This window comes from Oenanthe melanoleuca, chromosome 1 (genome assembly GCF_029582105.1).
Source record: "Oenanthe melanoleuca isolate GR-GAL-2019-014 chromosome 1, OMel1.0, whole genome shotgun sequence".
Classification (NCBI taxonomy): domain Eukaryota; kingdom Metazoa; phylum Chordata; class Aves; order Passeriformes; family Muscicapidae; genus Oenanthe; species Oenanthe melanoleuca.
The window spans coordinates 41,635,449-41,649,786 of NC_079333.1; the positions used below are offsets into that span (position 1 = coordinate 41,635,449).

A 14,338-nucleotide genomic window follows, 5' to 3' on the forward strand; every position below is an offset into this window, starting at 1 on the left:
CCAGCCCCTTTCCTGAAGCAGTTCCCCCCTGTCCAGCCTGACGGGGCTCCAGAGAGCGGCGGCCCCGCGCACGCGGCAGCCGCGCCCCTCAGGCACCGCGCGCCCCGCGTCTCTGACGCCGCCACCCGCCTTCCGCGGCAGCCAATGGCGGGGGCGGGTGCGGCACCGCCCGCGGCCGCGGAGCCAATGGCAGCGCGCAGGGGGCGGGGCGCCCCGGAGAGGCGGGGCGCGGTGAAGGTGACGGGGGCGCCGGCGGGAACATGGCGGCGGCAGCGGGGGCGATGCTGTGCGGGCGGCGGCCGGCCGCGGGGCTGCTGCGGGTGAGGCGACCCCGGGCCGCGCTTTCCCTTCTCCTGCCCTGCGCAGCCCCGGCCCCGCCGCCGGGCCCGGAAAGGCTCGGCCAAGGTCACACCGTCCCTGCGGGGGGCGGCTGCGCCCCTTCCCCGCACCCTCGGGAAAAGCCCCGGGCGGGAGGGAGCGGGTCCGGCCGGGTGCGGGGTGCGGGGTGAGGTGACGCCGCTGGAGGGTGAAGGGCGGCCTGTCCCGCCCCCGCGGCGCCGGAGGGACCTTTATCCGCGATCCTGAGCGCGGCTTTCTCCGCTGCCAGCGCCGGCAGTGCCGCGGCTGCCGAGCCCTGTCCGATGGCCATGGGGCTGTCCCAGCCGGGGCAGCGCCTGCGGTCGGGTCGGCTCCTGTAATTAAGCGGTGTGGAGGTGTAATACCGCAGCTGCAGGTGTTGTGTCTCAGCTGGCGGTGGGATGCTGTGCCCGCACAGCCCGGAGCGCTGCTGGTGCTGGCTGTGCCTCCCTCCCTGGGGCGCTGGCGAGGAAAAGGAGCGCGGGCGGATCGCGCCCATTGCCATGTGCAAGGCGGAGGGTTGGTTTTACTGCCTCTGGAAGTGGGGCCTCCTTCCTTCCTTCCTTCCTTCCTTCCTTCCTTCCTTCCTTCCTTCCTTCCTTCCTTCCTTCCTTCCTTCCTTCCTTCCTTCCTTCCTTCCTTCCTTCCTTCCTTCCCATGAATACTCGGAGCAGACGCCGGTTGCACTTGGCAAACAGTTGTCTGGTTTGTCCAGTTTCAACTTCAGGCCTTGTGCAGCAAGAGGATTTGTGGTAGTATAGCTCTTTACTTTGCTAGGCTGGGTTAGGCTTTGTTTTTTGACCCTAACCCTTGAAAGCATTGCTGTTTAAGCCCTGTATGTCAGGGACATAATTCTATCTCAGGGAGAAGTTTAATTTAAAACTTCTTGCTGGCTATTATAACTAGAGCTGGGGAGAAAACTAGACAACAATCCCCCCAAAAAAGAAAAATCAAACATCTAATTAAAAACATTTTAAAACATTTTCGCCTTTTGTCAGTGGAAGGTTGGCAAATGAAGAGGAGAAACAGGCTAAATTTTCGTGTTCCAGACACCAACCAGAAGGCATTGTCTAATATATAAAAATGGTGGTGTTCTTTAAGCAGTTGTTTTTAATTAGTATTTATGTAGCTGTAATTCAGTGATGGCCAGAAGTTCCCAGTGTGCTCAGATGTTGTCTAAGGAAATGGCTAAAGAAAGTGGTTTAATCCACTAATGGAAAGATTGTTCTGTTACTATATGAAACCATATCTACAGATATAGTTTTATATCTTTGCACTGCTTAATTAGATGAAGCTACTGGCTGGTGAATTGGACTGTTCAGATAATGGCTTTTTCTTGGTTTTGTTTTATTGCCTATCTTGGTGTGGTGTTCTGAATTTGTTATCTTCATTTTTGTTCATAAAACACCAAGGGACTGGAAGTTGTAGATGGGAACTGCCACTGCTTAAAAGCAGAGGAGTTAATGGTAGGAAATGAATGAACAAAGTCCAGGGAAGCAGACAGAGGGACTAGTAAACTTTTTCAAGATAACACTACTCAGCCCTGTCTTAGACATATGCTGTAGAGGTGTACATAACAGACTTGGACAAAATGAATTGGGTGTTGTTCTTGAAGGAGTATTTGTTTATTTTTCAGAAAACATTTTATCACAGATGTTATGGTGAGACTGTACTAGACTACACTTCTTTTCAAAGGCATGTTATGATTTTTTTCATATTTTTGATAGATATGAATTTTATAGATGAATGTTTTTAATAATGACTTCTATGGAAATGGGTACATTACATATTGAAATATTATGGCATTGATTTCTTGATGTGAGATTCTGAGGACTTTCTTATTTTCAGGCTCTGAAGTATACAAACCGTGGCTATGCATCACAGCGTACTTTAAATGTAAGTATAAAGCACTGTCTGACTAATAAACTGCTATTTTAGGTTTGTTTGTTAATCACTGACATTTTTAAGAAAATCCTCACTAAAAAACTGGCTTAAAGATAATGTCACTTGTGCCCTAAAGCTACATTTTGCTGAAAAATCTGAAATAAATCAGATTGCCATTTTTATTTTGATTTGCTAAGTGTGGGACAAAATTAGAAGTGTGTCAGCTGACGTAAGCTTCATGTAACTATCAACCCAGAATGGGAAAAGACAGCTGATATCAACTGATCCTTTTGAAATTTTGTGTTATTTTGCAACTTGCTGTTACAACATAAAAGATAAGCACAAGTTTGTTACTATCACTGAAGTCAATTATGTTGAAGGAGTTACAGTAATAGACAGCTCCTCATAGTTTTAAACAAGTATCATTTGTCTTTGGTTATTTTTTTCCTAGTGTTTTCTTTCTTTGCTAGTCTGTCTAAATAAAAAAGACCAGACCCTGTAAACCTTTGTGGTTAATTTTCACTGAAACCAATACAGCTGGAAGCAATCATTGCTGCTTCTTGAGAGCTGCCAGGGGCATCCAGAGGTCTGACCATGTGCATTTTTTGGTGCCAAATTCTCATGCTGCTCTCACAGAGTTATCAGTGCACATTGATGTAGCACTAAAACTAAGAGGCAAAATAAGAATAAATTGTTTTTACTGCTAGTATAGGGCCAAAGATCATACCATATCTTAAATTGCTGCTTACACCTTATACTGGCAGCTGGGCTTTTGGATTTATCCAGGGCTGGAGACTTCACAACCACTCTGGGTAACCTGTGCCATAGTTCAGTCACACTCCCAGTGGAGAAGTGTTTCCTGATGTTCAGTGGGAACTCCTTTTTGTCACACTTTGTGCCCACTGGGCACCATGAGAAGAGTTTGGCTCCACCTTCTTTGCACTCTTTCTTTCTGTATTAATACTCATGGTGAAGTGCCACTGTTGAAGTTCTCTGCGTGGCACTACATCCCTCTGGTGAATCAGCAACTTCTCCCAGTTTGGTGTCACCAGCAGACCTGCTGAGGGTGCACTGCACCATCATCCAGTTCATTAATGAGGCTGTTACACAGCACTGGACCAGCACTGACCCCTGGGCACAGCACTGCTAACTGGCCTCCAGCCAGACTTTGTGCTCCATCACCACCCCCAGCCTGGCCTTTCAGCCCTTGTCTATCCACCTCACTGGCTGCTTGTCTAACCTCTTCTTCATTAGCTTCTGGATGAGGATTTTATGGGACACAGTGGTGAAAGGCTCCCTCTATTACAGGTAGACAGTGTCTGCTCTCTGCTCCTCTACCAAGCCAGTCTCTTCACTGTAGAAAGCTGGCAGTTTGTCTGGGCATGGCTTCCCCTTGTTGAATCCATGCTGATGACTCCTGATGATTTTCTTGTTCATGCAGATGGTTTTTAGGATTAGTTGTTTCATCACCTTTCCAGGGATTAAGGTGTGTCTGACTGACCTGTAGTTCCCTAGCTACTTTTTCTTACCCTTCCTGAGGACTGGAATAATGCTTGGCTTTTCTCCAGTCCTTGGGCATCACTCATAATTGCTGTGGCCATTCCAACATTATTGAAAGTGACCTTGAAAAGTCACCTGCCAGCCCCTACAGAGCTCATAGGGGCATCTGATCAGGACCCATGGATTTATGTATGTCCAGTTTGCTCTGACATGTTCCTCTTCCACCAAGGGTGTATCTTCCTTGCCCCACCCTTCCCCCAGTCTCTGGGGTTCCTGAAGGATGGTCTTAGAACTGAAGGCTGAGGCAAAGAAGGCATTCAGTACTTCAGCCTTGTCCTTTGTCACCATGTCCCCTGTCCTGTTCAGCAGCAGGCCCATATTTTCCTTGCTTCTTAGATGCTCATCTTAGGTGCTCCTGTTGCCTTTGACAACCCTTGCCAGATTCAATTTTTGTGTGAGAGTTTTGATGTCCATCCTGGTATTTTTACCTGACTTACTGCTGGTTGGAATGGATTGCTCTGGATCTCAAAAGGGGTAATCCTTGAACATCAATCTCTTTGATCCCCCTTTGCTCCACTATGTTCAAGATTCCTGCAAGCATCATCAATTCCAGGACTGAGCTCAATGCTGAGCTCCACCTGTTCTGTCCCATAAGGCACAAGGCCTCTCCTCTCCCCCCTTGCCTTGTCTTCTTGATCTGTCATTCCTGGAGAGCCCTTATCCCTGCATGGCAGCACTCCAGCCTTGTGAGCCATCTCACACAGCTCTGTGATCCTAGGGTTGTAGTGCACACCAGTCTCTTTATGTTTATCCTCCATGCTGCATGCATTAATAAAGATTTTAGTGCTCTGAAACACTTGCAGGGTGAAAGAGAACCTGTGACATCAATGAAATAATAAGTAGATACATTTGAAATATACTGGTATGTGTGTGCAATTGTGAGAGAGATTGTGACTTTTACTTTGTTCTTCTGCACTTAGGAGGTGGTGATAGCAAGTGCTGTAAGGACCCCTATTGGATCTTTCCAAGGATCTCTTTCATCACTGCCAGCCACCAAACTTGGTTCCATTGCAATTAAGGGAGCAATTGACAAAGCAGGTATGTATGCACTTTTTTTTTTTCCTATGATGAAGGAAACCTCAAATGGCTCAGTGTCTCTTTTCAATGGCTTGGCAATGAAAAAAACCTGCAATGTCCTGGGTTTTTTGCTCCTGTGGCATTTTTAAGTCTTCCACAAAAGCCATTAAAGTAAAGTTGACTGTCAGGCTTTGGTTCAATCTAAATTATGTGCTGCTTCTAGGAGCAGAATGTAGCCTAGGATTATCTGTGCTAGTCCAAATGTGATTGAACATGGTAATTGTTTTTTTGGGATGTGTTTTTATGATGTGTGTAAGCTGATGCAAAGGCTACTTGCTGCTGAGACCAGTGGCCTTTCCTTTCCCTGCCCATCTTTATGTGGGCACGTAGGCTTGAAGGGCAGCCTTGTCAGCCTTTTGATGGACTCAATGTAGCAAATTATTTTTTTTTTTTAGGGAAGAGTAGGGTTAGGAACTTGGACCCCAGGGCTGTTGCAAGAGATGCAGCAGGAGAGCAAACCACTTCTCTCTGGTGGCAGCTTGCTGTGGCCTTGGCTTGCCCTTGCTAAACAAACAAAACTGTCTTTAGACATAATTCCAGCACAAAAGAAGTTTTGTGTATTTAACTATCCATGAAAATTGAGAATCTCAGGTGATTGGTGAGACTTGGAAATGTTGGCTTCAGTGGAATAACTGCAGCTTGCTCTGCAAGGTGACAGGGGAGTTATCTTCTGGGGGTGTCACCAGTTCACCATACTCTATGGATATGAGGGCAGAGATCTGGAATGCACCCACAGGGGCCTGGGTTCTGTTAGCACATAGGTTGGATGTGGCAAGTTTCATTAGTCTTTGATTGAAAACTTCAATGGAGACCTTTGTCAAAAGGATCCTGGATCAAAACAATTTTGTTTTGTAGGAATCCCTGCGGAAGAAGTGAAAGAGGCCTATATGGGCAATGTCCTGCAGGCTGGACAAGGACAAGCTCCAGCAAGACAAGCAGTCTTGGGTGCAGGTATTCCTTCTCTTGGCACTGGGGTTGAAGGTTTTCTGTCTCTATGTAGCTGTTGGGCTGTGAGTTAAAGCAGAGTGGTGGGCAGCCCTTTGTCAGGACAGTCCGTGGATGCTCTTTTCCCTGTGATGGGTGAAGAGTTCTTGTTGCACTCATGCAAGTGGGATGTTTCTGCCTAGAGGATACTGGAGACCAGGCTGGTAATTCCACAGTAATTTACATTAATGACGGATGCTGCTCTGAATGTTTCATAAAACAGACATTTTTTTTTCTTCAGTCTATCATTATTCTTAATTTTTACTGGATAAGGAGTCAGTGAGTTTCCTTCAACTCATGAATATGTACAACTCATCTTCCTGTGGAGTCTGGAGCTGACACTGGAAGGATTTACTGTATAATGTTAGCTGTAAGATGAAAGTTATTTGGTGCAGAAATTATTTTCTTTTCCCTTCCTCTGTGGGAGTGGGATTTGTTACCTTAGCATGTTTCTAGAGAAGTCTGTAGATCAGGGAAGGGCTGTGTAGTTTCTTGGATCTGTTCCTGTACATTTTTGAAAGAGAAGGAACTACTTCCATGTTAGGCAAAGTGATAAATATGGCTCTTTTCTTTCACAGAATTATATAGTGTCTTGAGTTGGAAGGAGCCTTAAAGATCTCATTCCAGCTGCCCTGCCATGGGCAAGGACACATTCCATTAGACCAGGGTGTTCAGAGCCCTGTCCAGACTTGCCTGGGGTCTGTCTTGTTACCAGTTGCTAAATTCTGCAGCTTATTTATGTTTTTTCAGCCTTGGATGCTGCTTAGGGGCAGGGATCAGAATTTTGGGAACAGGAACAGTTCTGGAGTCCCTTCCTTGATCTTCCATTTCCTTGCCTTACCCCCTATCACAAGTCAGTTGTTGGAAGGGAAGAAACAACAGGAGTCTCCAAGAAGGATGGTAACTATGGATAAGTGTAGATAAATTGCCCTGGCAGGCTAAATAGTGCAAGCTGGTCATCCTGGGCTTAGATAAAAATTGGTGTCATATGAAATGTTGCTGAAACACCAATAAAATACTAAAGTCTACCCTTTAAATAACAGCTGTACAAACAACTTTTTTTAACTCAGGTCTGCCAATCGCCACTCCTACCACAACTGTCAATAAAGTCTGTGCTTCAGGAATGAAATCAATCATGATGGCAGCACAAAGCTTGATGTGTGGGAGTCAGGTATGTGCATTTTGTGCTGTTCTGTGGAAAAAAGCACCCAGTTAATGTTGTAGATCCTGTCCTCCCAATGACTGTCCTCTTTGATTTGGGATTGTGTTTTGGCTCGGGATAATGAAGCTAATTAGCAAGGGTTTGGTTTGGTTTGTTTGTGCAACCCTAATTTTATAGTCATTTAAGTATGTTTGAGTTCAAAACAGAAAAGAAAGTAAATACTGTAGTTGAAAAATTCAGATTTTCTTTAGAGCTGAGAAAACAAGGTGGATTGTTTGGGGGTTTTTGCATCATCTCTCTACTGCTCTATCCCCACCCCACCTACCAGTCCAGCCCTCAAAATATAATTAAGGGAATTTTCAAGCTATCAGTTTTGAAAAGGTGAAAAAAGTTTTATAGACTTGGTTTTTGGTGACTTGACTTTCAGACAGTGTTAACATTTAAATGAATTAAATACACATTTTCAAGCAATGGTGTTTCCAAGTACACTAAAGATCTTTCAGGCTGTTTTATTGTTTAAGAAGAAGCAGAATTTATTGTTGGTGAATAAATTTTTTCATTAAAGAGCTTCATGAAGGAGAATTGCTCATCTCTGTCAACTTTCTTAAAAGATTTTCTATAAAATGGGAAAAAATTCTATCACTTGAAGGGAGGATAGGAGAATGCATAATTTTCAGTCAGCCATTAAATGCTGTGCAGAAAAGAATGTGGGAGAAGTGTGAATGTGAAGAAAGGCACTTCAGTTTTTGTTTTTAATTCCACACCCAAAGCATTTTGGCAGCATCCTTGGTTCTTTGAAGTGAAAATATAATCAGTTCAATTATATATATTTTTGGCTTTAAAAATAAGTGGCTCATAAGTGAGGAGTACTTTTGTGTGTGTGTTTAGAACAAAAGTAAAATATTTAAGTTTTGATGTCCCTTCTGTGGAAATCACAGTGTAACTGGAGTTAAGCAACTGCTTTATTGCTTTGCCTTGCTGTGCAGAGAGCAGCACTGTGTCTGGGGCCTGCTGAAGTTGATGGAAATCTTGTCACCAGACTTTGAACCATGCCCAGCATGTCTTTGTAAACAGCTACATTTGGATTTAGTCATTTATATCCAATGACTTCATGAGAGTGGTTGTGCCTTTGGTTGGCTTGACAGATGTAGGCCAGGAGCTCTGAATAGAACTGGAGTTTTCAGCTGAATTAATCACACAAGCTTTGCTGCCAGTCTCAGCAAAAGCAGAGCCTCAGCCAGTTATTAGTCTCTTAGAGCTATAAATCTTGGGGGGATGGTATTGGTTTGTTTTTCCTGGCTGTGGGCTGTGAGGTATCTGTGGTATGACAGTCAGTGATGGCTCCCAGTGGCTTGAGTCAGTGTACCATTATATAAACAATTGTATTGGCTCTCTCTCCAGGTCTTTCACTTTATGGAATTGAAATGCCTGGGATTCTTGTTCCTCTGATCTGCTGCTGCTTCCATATCTCCACTGCCTTTCCAATTTATCTGTCTTTTCAATAATTTTGTCTCCAGCCTTCTTTCTTTTCTTTATTACTTCATGTCATGTTTCTGCCAGGGTGGATTAGCTATCTTCAGTTGTCCCTGTTGTTTGCTTTTTAAATGCTTAAAGCATTTTTTTGGGCTTTTCCTCTTTCCCAAAGACTCCTCAGAAATATGAAGTGCCCGTGCTTAAGCTTTTACTAATATTGTTCCTACAAGAAGTCATGGAGAACACACTGCATGATTATTAATTTTATCTTGTTTCCTTTGGGCAGGATGTCATGGTTGCTGGTGGCATGGAGAGCATGTCTAATGTTCCCTACACAATGAGCAGAGGGGCAACACCTTATGGAGGAGTAAAGCTGGAAGACCTGATAGTAAAAGATGGGCTGACAGATGCTTACAACCATATCCATATGGTAACTATTCCTGCACAGTGCTCATGTACCAGCCATAGATAGACCTGGTGCAGATCTGCAGAGCTTGCTAATAGTTGTTATGAAACTGCTTCATCTAGCAAGCCTGGATATGAGGAGGAAAAAGTCTTCCATTTCCAGGTTTTCTGCAGTAGCTGTAATGGAGGGACTGGACAGAAGACCAAAATAGCACAGCAGTTTGTTAGTAATTACCTGTCTCTGCAGTCTGAGTAGCCTAAAGCAAGGATTGAGAGAAAAATTAGTTCTGCTACTGATAGGTTGCTGTTGCTCCATCTGAGGGAGGGAGCAATCAAGTTCTTAGTGTCTTTAGGATACCAGCAGGCTCATGTTTTTCCCTCCCCCAGAGTACATATCTCATATCTCCTGTGGGAAGGTTTGAGTCAGCTGGTGTGCTTACTCATCAGCAGGGTAACTTAAATTGGACAAACTAGGGCAAACTTTGGATGGGTTTGGAAAATAAATGACAGAAAGATAGTCAAGAACAATCACCATGGAAAAAAAGTTTGAAAAGAGAGCAGCTGCTTTTCAGCTCATGAATATTTCTGACCTTTACCAGTGGTAAGCTGTAGGGCATTATTGATTGATCAGTTGATGTTCTTGGTGGGATACAGGAAAATATGTAATGAAGAATATTTAATGTGATCCATAGATTAGACACAGACCTCACTTGTGTATGATTTATTCTTTTTGCACTCTAGTGCTTAGGCTATGTGGGAATGTTGAAATTCATTCATACATTTCAGCTTAAATGGATTTTGAAAGTGAGGATTTCATAGGAATCTAAAGGGTGGCTTTAATAGTTCTCTCATGTGAGGAAAAATTCTAGCAGTTGGTTATAATAAACCAGATTTTAATAGATTGGGACAGTATGTTTTTATCTGTCTTATAGCAGATGTAGGTTGTTTAGAAAGCCTTAGCAGTCAGTGTGAGAACATACAAGAAAGTCCATAGGATGGCTTTAGGAACTTACTCATCTGTGTTTTGGCAATAGCCTAAGTTGCTGGTGCTTTCAAGTTTCAAGGCTTAAATTCATTAATTACATTCAACTGAACTTGCTTGTTTGAAGAGCTGGAGGGACACAGTACTAAAGGGTTTTGTGTTGATTCATTGAGTTTTCTAATGAAGTGAGAGGTGGAAAAAGCCTCTTCAAGGGGAAATCTTTCCGAGTGTATGATTACAGTCATGATTTGCCTATATAAAAATGTTTGATTGTTTCATTCTACTTATTTCATTCCAGTTACTAGAAAAAAGGGAAACATACTTTTATTTCTACAGTTTTTAGAGATTCTGAAGGCTAAGTAAGCCCTGTGTGTTGTCCTGTTCTTGTAATCTTTTGGAATAGGCAAGGTAATAATAATGGAGTAAAAATTTTAGGAAAGGAATGTGAACATGTGGTTCTGTAGCTGAACAGTGATTTTCAGTCTCTGAAGATGTCAGCCCTAAGCACTGTAAAACTTAATTTTACATGCAGTTTTTTAACTGGAGAAAAAAAAAGCCTTGTAAGCAAAGTTCCTCTGACTTTGATCACCTGGATCCAGAAAACATTTGCTAAATCTGATGATTGCATTTCAAAACCAAAAGTTACAATTTGTCCATGACTGTGTAAATCAGAAATGGACATAAAATATTAGTCCCATTCAGTTCTGGAAATCTGCTGGTTGAGCTTTTTTTCAGTTGTAGCTGTGCTTTGCATCTTCAGGAATACCGAACCTAACAGGCCTGGTTTTCTCCAAGGGCAACTGTGCTGAGAACACTGCAAAGAAATTCACTATTTCCAGAGAGGAGCAAGACACTTATGCCATAGGCTCTTACACCAAGAGCAAAACAGCCTGGGACTCAGGAGTACTGAAAAATGAAATAGTTCCTGTCACTATTTCAAAAAAAGGTACTGTGGGAAGGTGTGATGAGATTGTGTTTCTCATAGAAAGCTGTAACATTGTCTATGTTCAATGCAAACTGTGTTGTTTAAACATGCCAATCTCAGGAATATTAATTTTGATCACCTAGAATTTTCTGTTAGGCAGACTTTCTGGTGAACAGCAGTCAGTGACCTGTCATCTGGTTTTTGTTTTTCAATTTTTTTCAGTGTTACACACCGTATCCTCTTTTTTGTCTAAGTGAAAAGTTAGCTATTGAATTTAGTTATGGCTTAAGAACATCTATTTGTATCTATTTGTTTTAATTTACATTAAAGATATGCTCTTTGTCCTTTTTGTTCAGTCACTGGGAAGTATAAAGGGATTTGCTGTAAATAAATTTGATTAAGCAATAACTTTTTTTTCAGTTTATGTAAGCACATTTCTTGATGTACATTTTTCATGCATTTGCACTCTTTTACCAAAATAAGTTATTTATATAAGGCAGTATTTAGTCAACTGTTCTACAGAATACTAAACCAAATCTGAATTTCAGGGAAGCCGGATACAGAAGTGAAAGAAGATGAAGAATACAAACGTGTTGATTTCAGTAAAGTTCCAAAGCTGAAAGCTGTTTTCCAAAAAGAAAATGGTAAATATCGTTAAAAGAACTGCTTAACTTTCTGCCAGTGCAAGGATGCTCTGTCAGGGTGGAGAGTACTGTTCACAAGAGCTCCAATGCCCAACAACTGACCCTGTATTTTCAAATGCCTGCTGAGATAAAGGAACATGCTGCACAACAGCATGAGCTGGCTTGGATTAAAAGATAGCCCAAGAACCTTAAACCAGTGAACACCTCTGTTTGGGATATTTACCATGAAGAGTGACAGATGGGTTTCTGTTTTGCTGTTGGCTTTGGTCTCTGCCAAGTGTAAACTCCTGTTGCTGTGGAGCTGGAGTGGCTTTAGAGAGTTGCCATTGCTTCCTGACTCTGTAATTGATAAACCTTCCTGGCTAACTCAAAGCTGCCCTTCATTCACAACCCTTCCTGAGCTGGAATTCTGTAAAAATGCCAGCAACATAACTGCCATGGAAGGCATGATCTAAACTGGTACTGGGATAAGGATACAAATACCTGTGGCTGCATTTGTTTCATCAAACAGATACAAAAACCAACTCATTTTTAGTTAACTCAGTGCAACAGGTTTCATCAAATGATTGAGACTTCATGTTCAATGAACTCAGGGAAGAACAATCCTTAACAGTATATATGTGAGCTGTTTTGCATAACACTTTTACCCCTCTGTCTAAGGAACATTTTACCTTTTCTAGGAACAGTTACAGCTGCTAATGCCAGTACTCTGAATGATGGAGCAGCTGCTTTGGTGCTGATGACTACAGAGGCAGCCAAGAGACTGAAAGTCAAGCCTTTGGCACGGATAGTAGGTATGATTTTTCTTACCTCTAGGAAAAAAGCCCTTGAAAATACTCCCATAGTGTGCTCTCAAACTGGGAATCCTGTTTGGCTGGTTACCTGACATTATGGCTGCATCTTCCCAGTCCAGTCCTTGAAATTTCAAGTCTTATACCAGCAGACTTCTGACCATAAATAGATTTTTTCTATACATAATAATAATAAAAATCTGAAAATATTATTGTGTGGCTTACTTAGGGCACTACATTGTAGATGCAGCTATTTCATGGATCATAGTATTCAGAATTTTTCTACCTTGTCAGTGTTTGCTGCTTGCAAAGAAAGCAAAATAATGTATCATAGAAACACCTTTAACACCTTTTGTGATTTCTCTTTTTTTTTTTTTCTTTTTTCAGCTTTTGCAGATGCTGCTGTCGATCCTATTGACTTTCCAATTGCACCTGCATATGCTGTTCCCAAGGTAAGAATAAAACTGAGTGGATTTTGGAAAAAAAAAATAACAATCTTCCCTAGCATTCCACTGCTGGTTCATCCCCTCTTGTGGGTCTTCTTGAATTAGGATTGAAATTATAATGATGTCATAAATACAAAGAACAGATGTTTTACAGAGGACTAAGGCTAGAATGCAGATCTTCAGAGTTAAAAAAATTTCTCACACCTATTTTGAAAGAGAATGTTGCTCTGTACTACTTTTAGCAACTTTGGACATGTTTACACCTCTGAAGTTTTGCAGCTCGTACAGCCAAAAGGCAAAAACAAGTACAGTTATATAAGGATAGACTTGTTCTAAAAGGAACTGAAGAGAATTGTATGGTGTGAAGCAGTACTGTGTCAGTTTAAATGGACTTACTGTAGCAGCAGTCTTAGTGTTGTATGATGGAAATGCATCCTTGGCATGGGCTGCTCTCCATTCCTTCTTTGGTGAAAACTCAAGTTCGTGGTTCAGTCCCTCAGTTTTGCTTTTTCCCATCTGACAAAGAGGTTCCTAAATGTGAATTTGTGAATCACAGTAAGGGCAGCCTGAGTCACTGGCTTCAAAACAGACCTATTATTTCTATAATTAGTTTCCTAATTTTTTCATAGTAGTAATTATTTTTTACTATTTCTAGATTCTAAGTGAAACAGGCCTGAAAAAAGAAGATATTGCAATGTGGGAAATTAATGAAGCATTCAGTGTTGTGGTGCTGGCCAATATTAAAATGCTGGGCATTGATCCACAAAAAGTAAATATTAATGGAGGCGCCGTCTCTCTTGGACATCCAATAGGGTAAGCAAAATAAGCTCTGGGTTTTGCTCTGCACAGAGGCATTGTCTTATAGGTGAACAAATTTTAAGCAAGTAAGAGTATGTTTGAATTTAATCATTATTATTGATTTGGTTGTGGGAGATGTGTTCCCTTCTTTGAAAGAGCTTTGTTGCATGTAGAGGTCCTCCATAATATACAGGCTGACATGGAGGTGTTTTCTTTCTCCCAAAGAAACTTTAGCTGTACATGCACAAAAACTCCATGTTGAAGAACCTTTGTGTATTCCTCTTATAGGTCAAATACTTAATCTATATCATATACCTGCAGACAAAAGGATTGCTTCAGTTTTCTTGTTGGTACTGTATTCTGCCAACTGTGTAGGTCAAATTAAGAATTTCCTTTAAACTAAGCTATGTTCTTTTGTTTTTTTTTTATATTTAGAATGTCTGGAGCAAGAATTGTCGTTCACATGGCCCATGCTTTGAAACCAGGACAATATGGTCTTGCAGGAATCTGCAATGGAGGAGGAGGTGCTTCTGCAATACTGATACAGAAGCTGTAGCCCAAGTACCATCAGAAACACAGCCTTAAATGCTCTCTGATCAAAATTATGAATGGTAGCTGTTACATCTTATTTATCAATCAGTGGATGAATTCTATAACTGCTATTCTAAAATTTCCTAAAGTATCAATGATTACTGATCCAGAGACCTGGCCTTTTATTGCTCTATCAGTGCAAGTTTTTATACAGTACAAATAAACAATGTCAAATTTTAATTTTGGCTTGAAACCTGGCAATAAAGAATGTTAACTATGGCTCCCTCTGTCACTGACATACCATTTCTCAAAGGCCCTT

The 14,338-nt window shown here is 42.0% G+C and overlaps 1 protein-coding gene across 1 annotated transcript; it reads left to right on the forward strand.

Moving 5' to 3' along the window:
• Positions 1–216: 216 nt before the first annotated feature.
• On the forward strand, positions 217–14,298 carry ACAT1 (acetyl-CoA acetyltransferase 1). Its single transcript, XM_056492434.1, has 12 exons — positions 217–320; positions 2,206–2,253; positions 4,722–4,839; positions 5,734–5,829; positions 6,933–7,033; positions 8,784–8,927; positions 10,680–10,830; positions 11,358–11,453; positions 12,134–12,247; positions 12,632–12,696; positions 13,346–13,503; positions 13,924–14,298. Exons 1-12 carry the CDS (start codon positions 261–263, stop codon positions 14,042–14,044), a joined length of 1,272 nt encoding a protein of 423 aa, XP_056348409.1. The 5' UTR covers positions 217–260; the 3' UTR covers positions 14,045–14,298.
• Positions 14,299–14,338: the final 40 nt, after the last annotated feature.